The 19,232-nt window shown below is 41.1% G+C and overlaps 1 protein-coding gene across 1 annotated transcript; it reads right to left on the bottom strand.

Moving 5' to 3' along the window:
• Positions 1–12,527: 12,527 nt before the first annotated feature.
• LOC121781475 lies at positions 12,528–13,271 on the bottom strand. The gene has a single exon (XM_042179210.1). It carries the CDS (start codon positions 13,269–13,271, stop codon positions 12,528–12,530), a length of 744 nt encoding a protein of 247 aa, XP_042035144.1.
• Positions 13,272–19,232: the final 5,961 nt, after the last annotated feature.

Genomic DNA, 19,232 nt, shown 5'->3' with positions numbered 1-19,232 from the left:
AGAGGTTGTTTGTTTCTGATTCTTAATTAGAATTGGATTAATGGGCCATCGTTGCGCCAAAAGCTTTGTGGAACACAATTATCTACTTTAGCGATAATTATCCAAATAATTATTTACTCCGTCCACCAATAAACTTCTCATCATATTTCACTAACTTTATATCACTCACATTTCAGTATAGTGTGAACTATAAAAATAGTCCATGAACTATGAGTTTATCTCACATATAGTCCATGGACTTTAAAAATATAGACAGACATCCTTGAACTAATGATTTATTTTGAAATTGGTCATTTTGGCTATTTTTTATCCGAAAATACCCTTTAGAGCATTTGGGCAATTTCGTCTTTTCACATTTTAACTATTTCAATATGATATTATTTCATTGATATACTAAATCTGATATTATTTCAAAATTATCTTCTTCTTACATTTGTCATCCTTCAGTTTGTTTTTTTTATTTCAATATTAACAATATGTCCATAACTATTCTTTTTAGACTTAGCTACATAAGCACCTTTTCTCTTCATTAGGATAAATTTACCATTTTCGAAGCTTGATTAATGCCAATCAAACTAATCAGAATTCAATCTAGCTAGATTATAAATACATTATGAAATTGATTAGATAAAATTTACAACATTAAGCCCCTACACAATATCCATTTTCAGACATCACACAAGTTCCATCTTCACATCAATTTGCATTACCATTATGCTTGATTAATTAGTTAATTACTCCACATTTCTTTACATAATCGAAACAAGTATTCATAAAAAAATCATGAACCACCAACTCTATTTTCGATCCACATGAGTTACACAAATTAAAATTACTATTGCTTGAAATTAATAATTAAAACATGCTCAATAGCACCCTAAACTTCATTAATCATAAATATTTCAAGAATTAACTCACACATATACATAACCCAAAATGACAAAAACCCTATCATTCTAAATTTAACATTCCCTTAAGCTATAAAAATAAGCCAAAATTATAGAGTTACTTTGGTTTAGTAACAAGCACAGTCAACCAAGCTCTTGACTACCCAATTATTGCTTCTTCAAGTTTAATTTCCTTCTTTAATGGTGGTTGGAGACAGACACGAAATGAGGAATAAACTTGTGTGAAGCTGAGAGAAGGTTCGTTGGCCGGCAGTCAGCAGTGAAGAGAGACGGAGAGTGGAGAGAAGTTTTATGTGTAACTGTGTGAGTATGTAAACAACTGTGTAGGGAGTTCTAAACTTATTAAAATCATTATTGTGCTTAAATTTAATATTAAGAATATTAGAATGTGCAAATAATTTTCTAGATTTCTCTATAGGCAATTGAAACTTCTCATTAGTCATTATGGTACTGGAAGATATTTCATTTTTCACATATAAAAAATATATTTCTATTTAATTAAGTAGTCAATTTAAATTATAAGCACTAATAAAAAGGAAATCATATATACTTCTAAAAATTTTATTCTACTTATTCATAACTTTGTTGAACATAAATATCCTAATTGCCAGCGTAACCCTTCTCAACACTTTTAATAAATTTGAAGTGAAATATAAAAAAATAAAAAAAAGAAGTGAAATATGTTTTGTTCATTACGAAAATATTAATTTAACCATAGAGTTATTATATATATCTACTAATAGTAATTTAGTATCCCATTCTTTCCCTTCTAATTAAATGACCAATTCTAACATCTACTATTTATTTTATTTTCCTTTCAAAATAACTATTAAGGATTTCCAATCTAGAAATGTTCTTATCAAAATAAAAATTTAGTCGAAACCTATTTTTCTGTAGTTGAAAAAAAAGTCTGTTATTTTCGTTTGCTTCCTGGGTTGCACATTTTTTAACAAAGGAGCATGTGGGGGCTTCGTTCTTCTAGCTTGTTGTCTGTTAGCAGACATTTTTCAAGAAATCCAACAACAAAGAAGACACAATATATTGGTCGGCCTAAAATCGAACCCAACAGTAAAGAAGACAATAGAGTGGTTGTGGATGGCTTAAATTTGAACCCAACAGCAAAGAAGACACAACATAGTAAGAAACAATGTAGTCGTCTTAAAATTGAACAATACACTCAAAAGAATGGTTTAACAAGAATTGTATATAGTACGCAACTAATCCAGGTCATGACTAGGTGAAAGTCAATATTATATGAACACATGTTATCTGAAGAATCGTTTAGCAAGATATAGTATAAGGACATGTTCTGGACCAGCATTCACTGCTAGAAATATGACATATCCTTACATCTAAGTTACACTCCCTCCGTCTCACGTTACTTGAGGCGTTTCTTTTCGGCACGAGATTTAAGAAAGTTGTGTTTAGTGAGTTAAATAAAGTAAATGCGAGAATAAAGTAAAAGAAAGAAGAGAGAGTAAAGTAAAAGAAAGAATAAAGTATGTGAGATTACATGTTTTGTTTTTAGTCAAAAAAGGAAATTACTCAAGTAACTTGGGACGGGGGAGTAACACTTTATAAAACATGTCAGCATAAATGTTATATCTTTACACCAGTCTTTCGCGACATTATAATATTGTGTTTCAACACAAATGTCAGAATAAGATTCCTCTAGTGACACTTATTAAGTGTAACACCTGAAGTATCGTACACCGAGTGTCACATATTCTATCATCTTGTTTACTCCTGTATTACTCAAATATAAAACATATTATGCAAATCATGTAAATTGTATAGCCCATGTAGGGCAAGGTCACATCAAGTAAATTATTTGCGGGTACTAAGTATCAACATCTCATTTTTCACACATTCGTCGTCTATGCTTGACTCCTGAGCTTTTTGTTTAATCGCATATCTTTCACAAATCATATGGTTGGGGCTTAGCAATACTTGAACAATGGCCCAAGGGACTAGTACGAATCTCAGTTGCCTGGCACGATGACTCAATGGCCTGGCATGATGGCTCTATGGCCTTACACGATGGCTCAATGGTCTGGAACGATGGCTCAATGGCCTTACACAATGGCTCGATGGCCTGGCACAATGGCTCGATGGCCAGGCACGATGGCTCAATGGCCTTGTACAATGGCTCGATGGCCTTACACGATGGCTCGATGGCCTTGCACAATGGCTCGATGGCACGTGCCATGCCCGGTGGCCTTGCACGTCTCAGCCCATGGCTGAGCTTTTGGACATAGCTGGCGTGATATGGCTGAGTCTCACCCCTCCTCCCACACAAGAATATCCCTTGGACCCGTCTCGGACACTATAGGTATCTTTTGCGTGATAAACAAAAATTTCTGAATCATATGATTTTCACAGTTTTTCTTATATACTCTTATATTCTTATCATATAACAATTATAAACAACACTTCTTTATAGTATCTTGAAGTTTGAGACATTTCTTTTAACTACTTTGAATCGAGAGATCATATTTAATCTAAAGCCATGTACAGTGATATTATAATTCTCCTCTCCTTAGAGAAATTTCATCCGAAATTTCTAAAGGGTACATTTAAAACATTTATGTGCTGGAATGGGATTCGTTCATAGTCCGTCGAGCCCAAGTCAGAGTGTGAACCCGTTCATAGTCCGTCGGTTCACACATCTATATGTAGGAATGGAATCCGTTCATAGTCTGTCGATTCCAAACCAGAGTGTGAACCCGTTCATAGTCTATCGATTCCAAACCAGAGTGTGAACCCATTCATAGTCCGTCGGTTCACACATCTATATGCTGGAATGGAATGCGTTCATAGTCCATCGATTCTAAACCAGAGTGTGAACCCGTTCATAGTCCGTCGGTTCACACTGTTCGAATCATATACAAATACACATATTCAGCACCTATCATATTCAAATACACATTAACATATTTCATCACCTATACACAAACACATATTCTCTATATCTTATTATGACAAAACATTTCCAATACATATAACTCTATCCGTCATTGTTAACCTATCATCCTAAGAATGCCTAAACCTAGGCTCCGATACCAACTTGTAACACCCGAAGTACCATACACCGAGTGTCACATCAAGTAAATCATTTGCAGGTACTAAGTATCAACATCTCATATTTTCACACATTCATCTATGCTTGACTCCTGAGCTTTTTGTTTAATCGCATATCTTTCACAAATCACATGGTTGGGGCTTAGCAATACTCGAACAATGGCCCAGGGGACTAGTACGAATCTTAGTTTCCATGCACGATGACTCAATGGCTGGCACGATGGCTCTATGGCCTTACACGATGGCTCAATGGCCTGGCACGATGCCTCTATGACCTTACACGATGGCTCGATGGCCTTGCACAATGGCTCGATGGCACGTGCCAGGCCAGGTGGCCTTGTCAGCCCATGGCCGAGCATTTGGACATAGCTGGCACAGTCTGGGTGAGTCTCACCCCTACTCCCACACAAGAATGTCCCTTTGGATTCTTCTCGGACACTATAGGTATCTTTTGCGTGATAAACAAAAATTTCCGAATCATATGATTTTCACAGTTTTTCTTATATATTCTTATATTCTTATCATATAAAAATTATAAACAACACTTCTTTATACTATCATGAAGTTTGAGACATTTCTTTTAACTACTTCGTATCGAATGATCATATTTAATCTAAAGCCCTGTACCGGGATATTACATTAAGTGTCATATAAATTTGTAATTAAGTTAATCTTACTGGAGTGGGGGCTTTTAGAGGGTTATTGATTCAAGTTATATGGAAGAGATAACTGAACCGGATGGATCAGTTAGCAAATGCCGTTGCCACTTGATCAAGTTGTTCTCGCTCTCGTGCACCACCATTGTAATTTATAAACTCCCAATTTTGCACTACTTTAACAGTAAACCGGCAAATCCGGGGTCGATCCCACAGAGAAGCTAGTGTATCAAGTGTGTGAGTAGTGAACAGGGGGTTGGCTGCTGCCACGCTTTAACTTTGGGAGTTTTTAACTACTGACTTTACCTTAGATAGAAAAGTAACTAACTACTTGCTCAAGGGAATTTTAACTACTGGGTCAAGTGAATTTCAGACTGGAATGAAAATTAACTACTTAGAATAGTAAACACGATGACGAAAATAGAACAACTTCAATTTTATACTCAGTATCCAAACGAGTACAGCGAATATGCGAAATGTAAAAAGCTCGAAACTTTAACTACAAAGCAACTTGAAATTAGACTAAGCTAACACTTTGGACAATACGAAAGTAAGTAAAACCGAGAAGATCCGCGGCGGGAAACTTGAGATAACGCGTACAGATATCGAGTATTCTGTAGCGCTCACTTCGGTCGCCCTTTAACTAAACGTTTCTCTATCTAAGCTATCTAGAGAACTGAGCTAAACCAAAAACTAAAGACAGAAAGGTAAAAGATCGGATTCTTTTGCGTGGTGGCACATTCTCTATTTATAAGCTTGGCAACGACCTCCAGTTGGATAACGATCTTGGCAGGGAATATTCGCTCACGCTGAGAGCGAGCGACTCATCGATTGCTACGTGCTCTTCTTCTAGAATGACGACTGTTTTCAGTAACAAATTCATGACTTAGCTCCGTCCTTGCATCTCATATATCAGCATATGTCCCCTTCTAGAACGTTGTCCTTGATAACAGAATGATGCGCACCATCCAGCTCATTAGCCTCACGTGTCCTTCTTCTGGAGGCCAGTGGCCCCCTCCTTGACTGCTTGATTACTCCCCTTGATCAACTCCTCCGATTTCTGGCCTTTTTCGCCTATTGTACTCGCTTGATTAGTTTGGCCTTATTGCCTTGGTCAAGCGGCATTCCTGCACGTTTAACACTTGCTTTGCGCAATAAACTGATCAAATAGCGTACATTTTACCCCTAAACTGATGCATGAAATGGGTCTTATCAAACTGCTCACACTTAAAACATACTTGTCCCCAAGTATAAAGAAAAAGAAAAGAAAAAGATAAGGCAAATTTCAAGCATGGTTTACTCATTTCAAGAAAGTAAAAGAAGACAAAAATGAAAACAAGACTAAAAACAAAAACACATATTCACATTGATGCATTAGACCGAATAAACTTCCAACAATCATACCCGAGGTCGAGGTCAATCCATTTTCCAGCAGCTTATGTTTCTTCCCTTTCGCGTTCACTTGATCTAGGTGTTAGTTTGTCAAGATTGCTCAATTTAAAACCACTGTTGGATTCACTCAGTCACTCATTTCTCACCAGAGATGTTAGGACTGTTCACTCGGTGTTGCCACAATTTTAATACCTCGAATCGGACTGCACAAGATAGTTCCTTAAGGTCTTTGTTTCGGGTTGTAATGGGGCTTAAGGGTAGTAGTGTATTAGGGTAGGGTCCTAAGGGCTCTAAGTTTAAAAATATAAACTGTAAAAAGAAAAACACATGAGTCAAGAGACCAAAGATTTGAACTATTTATTCTGCCACTGGATATCTTACTTGGTCAAGTGGCAACTTCTAGCCTTCGATTTTTAGCTTTATTCTCTAACTTTCGATTTACTAGGTCAAGCTACAATTTTCTTTTTCCTGCCCTCTTCTTCTCAAACTCTTTTTTTTTACTTGATGTCTGACTTGATCAACCTGATTGACTAACTTGCTCAACCCGGCTACCCTTTATTTCGCCTTTCTATCGTTATCCCCCTTTCCTTTGACTCATCTCTCTGACTCTTTTTCCTCACGTGTTTATAAAAAGTAAGGATGTGGGTTTTGGTTTCAAAAGTAAGGGTAAAAGTGTATTTGGGCTCAATGTGGTTAACTAAGGGGTGTCTTGCTTGACGAGGCGGGTTTGTGGAGCGAAAGAAGAAAGGGCTCAATTGGTTAAGTCCTAATGCCTTTAGTCCTTACTACTTGTGCAATTTTCATCTAAATATTAAAATCAGCCTCTGGTGAAAAATATTTTTTTCTTTGTAAAAATAGTAGAAAGTGTTCTACTTTTGCTTATAACTCACATATAGAGAGGCTTCACAGTAAGGTTAAAAATTGAGCATTTCCATCATACTTGCGTCGTTCAAACTGATCAAGTTTTAGCAATCAAGTTTTTTCATGTAAGCATACTGGGTCCTTTTTCTAACTCTTCCCAAAGCAATCAAGTCTTCCACTTATCCAATTTCATCCATACTGCCCTACTTACTAACTGATATTTGTATTTTTTCAAAACTTGACATGAATGATTTATATTTTCTGGAACTAACCCTCCTCCTCCCACTGCATATGAACTCGTCCTCGAGGGACTGGATGCAATGGAAAAAGGGTTAGGCACAAGCAACGGCACAATAAAAAAAACAAGGAAAACTTCTCACACTTAGACCAGACACTGGGCTAAGTGTGAGACAGTGCCAACAATCAAACATGCCAAAAATCATAGAAAAGCAACAACCAAAATAGATAAGACGGGCAAACAAACATAACAAAAACAAACACGCATAACTTCTCACACTTAGACCCAACACAAGTCTAAATGTGAGGTGGAGCAGGATATAAGATATACAAACCAAACATAAATAAAAATAAAATTGTTTTGAGATTGAAATGAGCTGAGAATGGGGGTTGTACTTAATGCTTCCTGGGAGGTTGACCGGGGAATGCTGAGGGCGGCCTGGAGGATGAAGGACGCCGAGATGGAGGAGAGCTTGTAGAGGGAGGCGGTGGTTGCCTAGCAGGGGTTTGTTGGCGGATAGCCTCCAGAACCCTAGCTTGAGCGACCAGCTGGGCATGTGAGTTCTCCACCAGCGGCGTAAGCATCTGCTCCATGCGGAGCTTCCATTCGTTGTTAGCGCGTGAAGCCACCTCTGGCTCTGTCATGGGCACCATCTCCAGCCGTTGCCTTTGTTGCCTCTCAGGGCTCGCCGGGCAATCTGCTGGCCTCCTCCTTTCCTCCTGCCGCTCTTTCTGCCTCTCCTGCCGAGCCTTTGTGTAGAACCGAAGTTTCCCACCGGGAAGCCGTTCAAGTACCTGTATTCTTACAAAGAAATCCAGGTCAAATAATTCGGGCTTAGGGCAACGACTGGGATGCTCCACTTCCTCCTGGAAAACCAGGGTCCAATTGCGTCTTAAGTAGGCTCCAAGCAGGTTGCAGACATTGAGGTGGTGGGCAGGGCGAGTGGCAATCTGATTTATCGAGTAGGCAAGCCAGTAGCCAAGGTGCACCCTCCTTTGATCCCTCATGCTCCACATAAAGTAGAGCTCAGCCAGAGTTATGATCGCCAGTGTATTGGCTTGGCGAAGGAGATTGCAGGCTAGGTAGACCTGAGCAAGGTGGAGGGTCGGATCAGCAATATGGGTTCCTCTGGACTCAGAGGCTTTAAAGTCGGGGGCACGTCCATTGCACAAGGCCTGCCAGACGGCCTGCTGATCAAAATCTGATTTCCTCTTAGGAAGGCCAATGTCGCGGCCGAACCACTCCCCATTGGCTACATGTACCTCTGTGTGGAGTCCCATTCTTATGGAGAACTTGTTCAGGCTCATATTCTGGGCACGGCCGAACACCCTGAAGGAGACGCTCCTGGCCTCCAAATCTGTGCTTTCGGTAAACCGGAAGGACGTGAAAAATTCCTTGGCCAGGGCTTCCGGCACGAAGGTCTCCTCAATCTCCAGCAGCCAGTCAAAACCAATCCCAGTGATATACTGGGTAAATTTCACCTCGACTCGGATAGTCTCCAGGGCTGGCTGGTGGAGTTTCTTGCCGGCCTTTAGCTGCTTCTGGGGAGTTACCCACAGGTGGACCTCATCCTGCCACTTGGGGTTTTCAAATTCCAGCATCCGCTGGAGGAGGTCCGTGGTCAGCACCATAGTGGTGTTGGAGTAATCGGCGGTGGGGGGTGTTGCAGGCCTTCCTTGTTGCCTGTGTGATGTTCGGGCCCATCGAAGCTCTCTAGCCTCGGATTTGCTGCCCTCATCTCCTTCTTGTGGAGGGGCAGGTTGGTCTGTATCAACAATAATAATGCCCCGGGTTGTGGGGCGCATCCTCTTCTGAGGAGGAAGAACACTCTTCCCCTTCCTCTTCCTCTCTCTTTCTGCCCTGACTTGGTTGTCCTCAACAGCCTCTCTTTCCTCACCGGCCACCCCGGCTCCTCTCTCTTCTACGGCCTCCCCGACCCCTTGGTTTGTCTCCTCCGGCTCATCCACCAGCCGCCGCACTACGCGGGGCCTCCGCTCCGACCCCTCTTATCTTCTTGGCTTATCGGCCACCCTGGCCTCCATCTCCTCTATTATCCTCTCTATGTTCTTCCGGCGCGTCCGGCGGCGCAGCGACTACTCTTCCCTCTCCTCTGGCTCATTCTCCATCGCTTGGTGAAAAACCCAGTCAGCCTCCCTCGGCTGCAGTAGGGTGTCACTGGGAGGCGGCTGAAGGTCCTCAGCGGAGTCTTCGTCTATGGTCACAACCTCTATCGGTTGTGAAGGCCCTAGGAGGGGGGAGGTAGAACCCCCACCACTCGGTGGTGATGGGGTGTTGGGAGCAGGATGGAGGGTCTTGGGGAGGATTTTGGGGTGCGGAGGTTGTAGCGGGGTTCCTCGACCAGGAAATTCCAAGTCGGGCTTTTAGGGTGGCGTACACCGTCGCGGTATCCATCTCGGAGGGCATACTCCAGAGGATTCTATCTAGGCGTTGTATAGCCTCTTCATCCACTTCAGGCAGTGGATCGGCGGCGCTAGTTTGTGGGGGTTGAGAAGATGGCCTAGGGCTTTCTGTATGGGCTGGGAAAGAGATTTCCCGGTCACCACGCCGGCGTCGGAGGATGAGGATGAAGTGGACAGTTGCTCAATCAACATTTTTACTGGAATGGTGGTGGGTTTTGGTGAAGATGATAATAACTTGGGCAAAGGTTTGAATCTCTGAGCGGTATGGCAGTGAAAAAGGAAAGTACTGTAGGCGGTTTGGATAAAAGTGGTATTCGGATCTGAAGGCTGCCTTTTATACTGATATCTCGGCTGTTGAGATCCTGACTGTTGCGATCCCTGTGACTCTTCACGTACAGGCGCGCCTTTTCAGAGTGCCAGGTGGCAAAGCTTCTCCGATACGCTACTTCTCTCTCTCCGGTACTATTTTGTCCAATGCAGCAGTTGGCGCTTCCTGACACCTCTCCAATGACTACGCATGTCCTATCATCACCTGCCCTGATCAATGCAAGTATTGTACTCACAAATTAAATTCAAATTTCACTGATCAAGTGTACAATTAATTCCAGATGAAGACTCAAATAATTCCACTTGATCAGTTTCCTTCTCCACTCCTGTCTTTTAATTACCTAAGATTTAAAGACTAACACATGAAATAAAAAGTATTTACACTAATTACTAAGGACATGATCGGGTTCCCCTAGGACGTCACTTGATCAGTTTAATAGAATAAGAAATTGTCACTTGATCAAGCAGACTACCCCGGCGTACCCAACCACTCCTTCTACCTGCTTACTGGCGAGAGTTAGGCATGAGTAGTGGAATTTCGTCCACCACAAATGCCTCCATTCTTTGATTGGCTTGATCAACCCTTTCTGCCTGGTTGATCCATCGAAGTCCATGTGTTGACTTGACCAGATAGAGATGCTCCTCAGGGAAGGCATCAGAGATAGCTTCGTCATTATCTTCTTGTAAGATTCGGCTCAAATGATGCGCCACCCTGTTCTCGCATTCTTTCTTGCCGGCTGCCTCCCAGTCAATTTCTTGTAAGAGGAGGACTCATCTAATCAGTTGCGGTTTCGATTCCTTCTTTACCAGTAAGTATTTAATCGCAGCATGGTCAGTATAGACTATCACTTTGGACCCCAGCAAGTACGGTATGAACTTCTCAAAGGGGTGACTCCAATCGGGGGCGCGTATTATCGGAGAGCTTAACAATCGGTCCTTCAGAATATGGAACGCGGCCTTGCAGGCATCTGAGAATTCGAACTCCACGTCATTCTGGAGAAGCCTCGTCAAGGGCTGGGCTATCTTTGCGAAATCTTTGATAAACCTTCTATAAAACCCACTGTGGCCCAAAAAGGCCCTGATCTCCTTCTGATTAGTGGGATACGACAATTTTGCAATAACCGCTATCTTTGCTGGGTCGACCTCTATTCCCCTGCTTGAGACTACATGGCCCAGGACTATTCCTTCAGTAACCATAAAATGGCATTTCTCAAAATTCAGAACCAAGTCCTTCTGGCGGCATCTTTCCAATTCCCTATTCAGGCTATGCAGCCCTTGATCGAAATCGTCCCCATAGACAGTAAAGTCATCCATGAAGATCTCAATGCAGTCCTCCAACAGGTCAGAGAAGATGCTCATCATACATCTTTGGAAAGTGCGTGGGGCATTAGAGAGACCAAACGGCATCCTCCTGTAAGCGTAAGTGCCAAAGGGACATGTGAACGTCGTCTTCTCTTGGTCTTCCGGATTAACCGCTATCTGGAAGTAGCCGCTATAACCATCCAAGAAGCTGAAGTACTGCTTCCCTGCCAACTTCTCCAACATCTGATCAATGAATGACAGAGGAAAGTGATCCTTCTTTGTTGCTGCGTTCAGCTTCCTATAGTCAATGCACATTCTCCATCCAGTAACTGGCCTTGTCGGGATAAATTCATTTTTCTCATTTTTCACTACTTGGATCCCCCCTTTCTTTGGTACCATGTGTACTGGGCTAACCCAGTTACTGTCTGGAATGGAGTAGATAATTCCGATCGAGGCCAATTTGACAATTTCTTTGAGCACCTCTTCCCTCATGTTGGGGTTGAGCTTTCGTTGTTGGTCGCGGTGTGGTTTGGTTCCTTCTTCCAGTCGGATGTGATGCATACATAAGTCCGGGCTGATGCAAACCAGGTCTGTTAGTTTCCAGCCAATAGCCTTCTGATTCTTTCTTAACACCTCTAGCAATCTATCTTCCTGCTCCTGGGTCAACTGACTGTTGATGATGACGGGCTTCGTTTCTTCCTCTCCTAGGTAGGCGTACTTTAGATGTGCCGGAAGTGGCTTCAATTCCTTTGCGGGCTTTGGCTCTTCAGTAGGCAGAGGGTTTTCTACCGCTTCTCTTTCCAGTGGCTTGCCTTGATCAAGCCGCTTCTCTAGGCTGGATACTTGAGCTTTCCCACTTAACCCAGCTGGTCTCGGGTGCTCACAAAAATCTATTATCGCTTTCGCGATGGCTTGGTCGTCCATTTCTCTGACATTCATGGTCTCATACCACTCTGCAACTTCTCTCTCGACCTCTTCATCTACAGCGGAGTCAGTGAACTGCCTCTTTAGGAACTCTTCCTCCAAAAATTCTTGTACTAGGGGTTCAGTCGCATCTACTGAGTACACGTTTTCGCTGTCGGCCGGCCCTTTTCATGGCTTCATCAATATTGAATGTGAATTGTTCTTCACTGAAGTCCGAGCTTATCGTCCCATTACGAACGTCTATTATGGTGCTCGCCGTAGACAGGAACGGCCTCCCCAGTAGGACTCCACTTGATTCCTTGACTGCTGGCTCCGTCATTTTGATTACGAAAAAGTCAGCTGGGTACAGAAAGTTATTCACCTTCACAATCACATCTTCCAGAATTCGCTCTGGGTGAATACACGATCTGTCGGCCAATTAGATCATGATGTCAGTGTCGACGAGCTTGGCCGCTCCCAGCTTCCTATAGATGGAGTATGGAAGAACGTTGATCGATGCCCCGAGATCGCACATCGTGTGCTCCACCTGGATATCTCCGATGAAAATAGGGAGTGTGAACATCCCTGGATCGGTCTTCTTAGAGGGGAGGTCGCTTCTCTTGATCAAGGCGGAGACATTCTCATCTGTAATCATTCTGCCCTCCTCATTGACCTTCCCCGCCAAATAATCTTTGATAAATTTGCTAATCGGGGGCATCTTCAAGGCCGTCAAGAGCGGCACCTTGACCTCCCCATCCTTGAACATATTCACCACGTCAATTGTGGCATCTCTTCTCCTAGTCACCATTCCTCGGTATGGATATGACTTAACTTTCTCTGCTTCTTCTCCCTGACTTCCTTCTGAGGATTCACCTCCCACTTTCGCTTTGCCTTTGTCACTCCCTTTTGCTTTATCCACCCCACTGGATTCTCCTTCCTCTTCACGGCTTGGTCCAGACATTGATGCTGGGGACATCACAGGTGCGATAGGGCTTTGGTAGACTTTCCCTGATCTTAGGGACACTTCGCTGATGTTTTCACGACCAGGTGGCTGCACAGTGGCTGGGATCTTTCCTTCATTGCCCCTTAGCTCTCCCAGTGACATCGCAACTTGAGACAGTTGCTTCGTCAGCATTTCCAAAGTCGTCCGCTGCTCCTTCTGAGCCTCTTGGATTTCCCGCATCGCATCATTAGGATGGTGCAGTACTATCATATCTCCTTGGCCATCGTTAGGGTGTCGGTTATATCTTTGATTTGGCGGTCCCCCACCGTGGTTGGGCTGCCGGTAGTCAGATTGCCCATAATGCTCTTGCTGGTATTGCGGCTGGTTGTGCTGTTGATTTCCAGGGTGTTGATTTCCCCATTGGTACGGTGGAACATAGGTGACCATTTGATTGTTCGGCTGCCTTCCCTGGTTGCTTGACTAGGGGCCTTGCTGTCTATACCCCCAGTTTCCTTCCGGCTATCTGCTCGACCAGTTGGGCTGTCCTCCACTGGACCAGTTTCCTTGAGGTCCACTTGACCAACCTGTCTGGCCTCCCTACATTCTGATCCCTCCGCTATTTGATCTATCTTAGTTTCGAGCTGACCAGTTGGGCTGCCCTTCAGAAGGTTGCGTCTGTTGTGTCGAGGGTTGAGGTGCTTGGCTTTGATTCTGATCAGTCCACCTAAAGTTAGGGTGGTCCCTCCATGGAGTGTCTCTCTGTTTTCCCTGGATCCAATTGCCATTTGCATTCCAGTGGCTGACAGCATTCACCTGAGGTTGCGGTTCCACTTCAGGGGGAAACTCGCAATAGTAATAGTGATGTTCCTCTGGCGGTGGTGGTGGCGGCACATATTGCTTTTCCTTCGGTGCAGGCGGCGGAGGCGCTCTAGACTTCTCAACTGCCTCTAGCAGCTTCTTCTCCATTTGCTCGAATCGAGCCTCTAACTTTTCATCACTGCACGCCTCTGCTGCGTGCACTGCTCCTCTCCGGTACTGGCCACGGGACGTCTCGTACGACCTCTTGGCTTCAATTAGTCTCTCCAGGATGTTTTTGGCTTGGCTGAATGGGGTATTTGAGAAATCCCCTTGGGCTGCTAGGTTTAGATCGTTCTTCCTATCCACAGTGAGTCCTCTGTAGAAGGTTGAGTAGATCTCCTTTTCTCCCATTTTGTGGTTGGGGCGATCTCCTTTTCTCCCATTTTCTCCCACAGTGAGTCCTCTGTAGAAGGTTGAGTAGTCCTCTGTAGAAGGTTGAGCACCCCTTGGAATCTATCCCAGTATTGGCCGAGGGGTTCGTCATACTCTTGTCTGGCTTCTGTAATCTCTATTTTGAGGGCACATGTCTTCGACGCTGGGATGAAGCGATCTAAAAATATCATCCGGAACTCGGCCCAGGTCCTGATGGATCCTTATGGCAACCTCAAAAGCCAGACTCCCGCATCGCCCTTCAAGACGAAGGGGATAGCCTTCAGCCTATAATCTTCAGATGTAGATCCGGCCGGCACAGGTTGGATGTCGCAGTATCTGCAGAATTCCTCTAGGAAGGCGTACGGACACTCCTTCGAGAGGCCATAGAAATGGGACAAAACTGCCAGTACTCCTGACTTGATTGCGATGGTTCGCATCCCAGGAGTAATGGCGATTGCATGGGTGGGCTCTTTTTCATCATGAGCGTGCAGAGAGCCGATTCCTGAGTCGTTATCGACGAGGGCCATCTCTGCTTTTGCTTGTTCAAGTGGTGGTGACTGGGGTGGTACGTTCTGCTCTCCTTCTTCTTCGCTGGTCAGTTGTTCGGCGGCTGCTGCTGCTGCTGCTAGTATGGCTTGGTATCGCGTGGTAACAACACCGGCTTCCTGGACTCTCCAATTAGCGTTCGTATATCTGTATACGAAGGGATGATTGCAGTGTCCACCGCGTTGGTACCTTCTCATGAACAGAAAGGAAAACAAATGAGAAAAGAAAATAAACAAGAACTATGTACACATACGTACTACACACAAACATAAAATAACACCATGCTTCCCCTGCAACGGAGCCATTTTGGCGTGCGGGCTTTTTTTTAAGGATTATTTATTCAAGTTATATGGAAGAGATAACTGAACCAGATGGATCAGTTAGCAAATGCCGTTGCCACTTGATCAAGTTGCTCTCGCTCTTCGCGCACCACCAATGTAATTTATAAACTCCCAATTTTGCACTACTTTAACAGTAAAGCGGCAAGTTCGGGGTCGATCCCACATAGAAGCTAGTGTATCAAGTGTGTGAGTAGTGAACAGGGGGTTGGCTGCTGTCACGCTTTAACTTTGGGAGTTTTTACCTACCGACTTTACCTTAGACATAAAAGTAACTAACTACTTGCTCAAGGGAATTTTAACTACTGGGTCAAGTGAATTTCAGACTGGAATAAAAATTGACTACTTAGAATAGTAAACACGATGACGAAAACATAACAACTTTGATTTTATACTCAGAATCCAAACGAGTACAACGAATATGCGGAATGTAAAAAGCTCGAAACTTTAACTACAAAGCAACTTGAAATTAGACTAAGCTAACACTTCGGAAAATACGAAAGCAAGTAAAACTGAGAAGATCCTCGGTGGGAAACTTGAGATAACGCCGACAGATATCGAGTATTTTGTAGCGCTCACTTCGGCGCCCTTTAACTAAACAATTCTCTATCTAAGCTATCTAGAGAACCGAGCGAAACTAAAAACTAAAGACGGAAAGCTAAAAGATTGGATTCTTTTGCGTGGTGGCACATCATCTATTTATAAGCTTGGCAACGACCTCCAGTTGGATAACGATCTTGGCAGGGAATATTCGTTCACGCTGAGAGCGAGCGACTCATCGATTGCTACGTGCTCTTCTTCTAGAATGACGACGCTTTTCAGTAACAATTTCATGACTCAGCTTCGTCCTTGTGTCTCATATATCAGCACGTGTCCCCTTCTAGAACGTTGTCCTTGATAACAGAATGATGCGCACCATCCAGCTCATTAGCCTCACGTGTCCTTCTTCTGGAAGCCAGTGGTCCCCTCCTTGACTGCTTGATTACTCCCCTTGATCAACTCCCCCGATTTCTGGCCTTTTTCGCCTATTGTACTCGCTTGATCAGTTTGGCCTTGTTACCTTGGTCAAGCGGCATTCCTGCACGTTTAACACTTGCTTTGCGCGATAAACTGATAAATAGCATACATTTTACCCTTAAATCAATGCATGAAATGGGCCTTATCACCTACTAACATTATGAATTTGAATGTAAAAGTAAAAATTGAAAATGAACCGACCATTTTATGACTTCATTCACCGAAACTGATAAATTATTATCTTCTTAGAGGTTTTATATGTCACGGAAATAGAATAAATAAATGCACGAATAATTTATGTAATAAAGTTAATTTTATTTAATATATTTTATATTGAATCCAAGATATATATATATATATATATATATATATATATATATATATATAGAGTTGTGATGATATGATAACCCCTAAATCACGTAATAACCCTATAACCAAATCTGAACCATACATATTTTCTAATCTTGTGGTTGAGATTCAAACTTAGATTTACTTCAAAAAAAAAGCACGGGGGTAAATATGTCATTTCTCTCATTTAATTTCTGAATTTCGCCAAATATCACGTAAAATGATAAAATGATATATGTTAGGTTTATTGCATAGAATGATAGTTTTGCCGGATAGAATGATACTCAGAGTTGATAAAATGATAATATGTCATTTCCCTCATTTAATTTCTGAATTTCGCCAAATATCACGTAAAATGATAAAATGATATATGTTAGGTTTATTGCATAGAATGATAGTTTTGCCGGATAGAATGATAGTTTTGCCGGATAGAGTGATACTCTGAGTTGATAAAATGATACTTTTTGACTGACTGATAAAATGATATATGTTAGGTTTATTACATAGATTGATAGTTTTGGCGGATAGAATGATACTCAGAGTTGATAAAATGATACTTTTGACTGACTGATAAAATGATAAAATGATAGGTTTATTGCATAGAATGATAGTTTTGCCAGATAGAATGATACTCTTGAGTTGATAAAATGATACTTTTGACTGACTGATAAAATGATAAAATGATAGGTTTATTGCATAGAATGATAGTTTTATCGGATAGAATGATACTCTGAGTTGATAAAATGATACTTTTGACTGACTGATAAATGATATATGTTAGGTTTATTGCATAGAATGATAGTTTTGCCGGATAGAATGATACTGTGAGTTGATAAAATGATACTTTTGACTGACTGATAAAATGATAAAATGAGCGAAATTCAGAAATTAAATGAGCGAAATTTGGATACGTAAATTTTATCATGAGCGGAATGACATATTTACCCCCGCGCTTTTTTTTATGAAGTAAATCTAAGTTTGAATCTAGACCACGTGATTTTAAAAATGTGTGGTCCAGATTTAGTTATAGGGTTATTACGGAAATTGGGGTTATCATTATAATGCACCCCTATATATATATATATATATATATATATATATATATATATATATATATATATAGGGTTGCGTTAAAGATAGAACCATTCTTAAGTGTAGAACCTAGAACTCTACATATTTTATTCATTGGATGAGAAAAAATGACGGTCAAGATTAAAAATCATACATATTAGACTATGTTTTGACGACATTCCGGACTCAACATGTGAAAAAACTCACATGTTGATGGAAGAATGAATGAAACGAAGAAGAGTCCATGCATGCTTTATTTTTTCACTTATCTGCATTCACCCATTAATAATAGTTTTGGTTGTAATGGGAAGTTGTTGTGCAAATCAACACCATTGGATTAAAAGATCTAACGACCTCCGTTTGGCATTTGTTCTACGTTTAAGAATGGTTCTACCTTGATCACAATCCTATATATATATATATATATATATATATATATAGAGTTGTGATCAATGTCGAACCAATTTTAAAGACCGAACTAGAGACCAAATCTGGGCCATTAGATCTAGTTTTTTTGATGAGATGTGCTGCTGTGTAAATTTTTCGGTGTTCATTACAAGCCCATTTTACTTCATTGTATAGGTTTATTACTTCATTCCGTACGTAATACCTTGAAACTACAACATGTTTTTACTTTCTTCCAGTAGATTTTGAAATGATTCAACATATGTTTCATTTGAATTCATTAAACTGAGTTTTTACTTTATTTACATTAAAAAATGCAATTTATTCAAGTGCGTTTATTATTTCATTCAGAAACGTTATTACTTCATTGGATAAGGTTTTTACTTCATTCCAATAGGACTTCAAATGCTTCTACACATACTTCATTATAATAATTTATTACATCATTCCATATGTTTATTACACCATATCAACGTTGTGGCGGTGGTGATAGATAATATTGTAGAGAGAAAGAACGTCACACGACGGCGAAACCGCATTTACGTACTGGAATGAAGTAATAATCCTACTGGATGAAGTAAAAACCTAATGGAATGAAGTAAAAACTTACTGGAATGAAGTTAAATCTTCGTAACATGTTAGTATGACTTATTTACCTTCGGATGAATTAAAATAGGCTCGTGATGAAGGCGAAAATAATTGATAAATTTGTGTCTCTCATCCATAAAAATTAGATCTAAAAACCCTAATTTGGTATGGTTCGGTGGTTCGGTCTTTAAGAGTGGATTTGTGAATAATGAGACTCATATAGATATATATATATATATATATAATACTTGTAGGCTTATAATCAATTGCTAACTAATTAGCAATCACAAATTAAGATCAGATCTTAACCATTAAACTAGAAGATCTAATGGTTGAAATAATGTCATGCAGATTATATTTTAAATTAAAAATTATTAAATAAACTTAAAGGTATCAAAGTCAATTCTTATACATGGTATTTAAAATTAAACGCTTTCTCTCTCCTCAAAATCATCTTAAAATATTAAATTTATGTAACTCTCTCGATTTAAATTATTTTTTCGTAAAAAACATATTAAATTAACGGTTCATAAGGATTCTAACGATATCTCAATTGCATATGTTCCAATGATGATCAAATGATGAAATTTTATAATTTTTATTTCAATTTTCGTATATGTTGATAAGAAGATTTTATATCAATAAATGCATCAAACCA

The sequence above is a fragment of the Salvia splendens genome, chromosome 20, assembly GCF_004379255.2.
Source record: "Salvia splendens isolate huo1 chromosome 20, SspV2, whole genome shotgun sequence".
In the NCBI taxonomy this organism is placed as follows: Eukaryota; Viridiplantae; Streptophyta; class Magnoliopsida; order Lamiales; family Lamiaceae; genus Salvia; species Salvia splendens.
Note: the sequence above shows the minus strand (reverse complement) of the source record. Positions and strands in the feature narration are given on the sequence as shown.

Coding starts and splice junctions, on each gene's coding strand:
- LOC121781475 (XM_042179210.1), bottom strand. CDS start 13,271: ATGCGGGAAATCCAAGAGGCTCAGAAGGAGCAGCGGACGACTTTGGAA.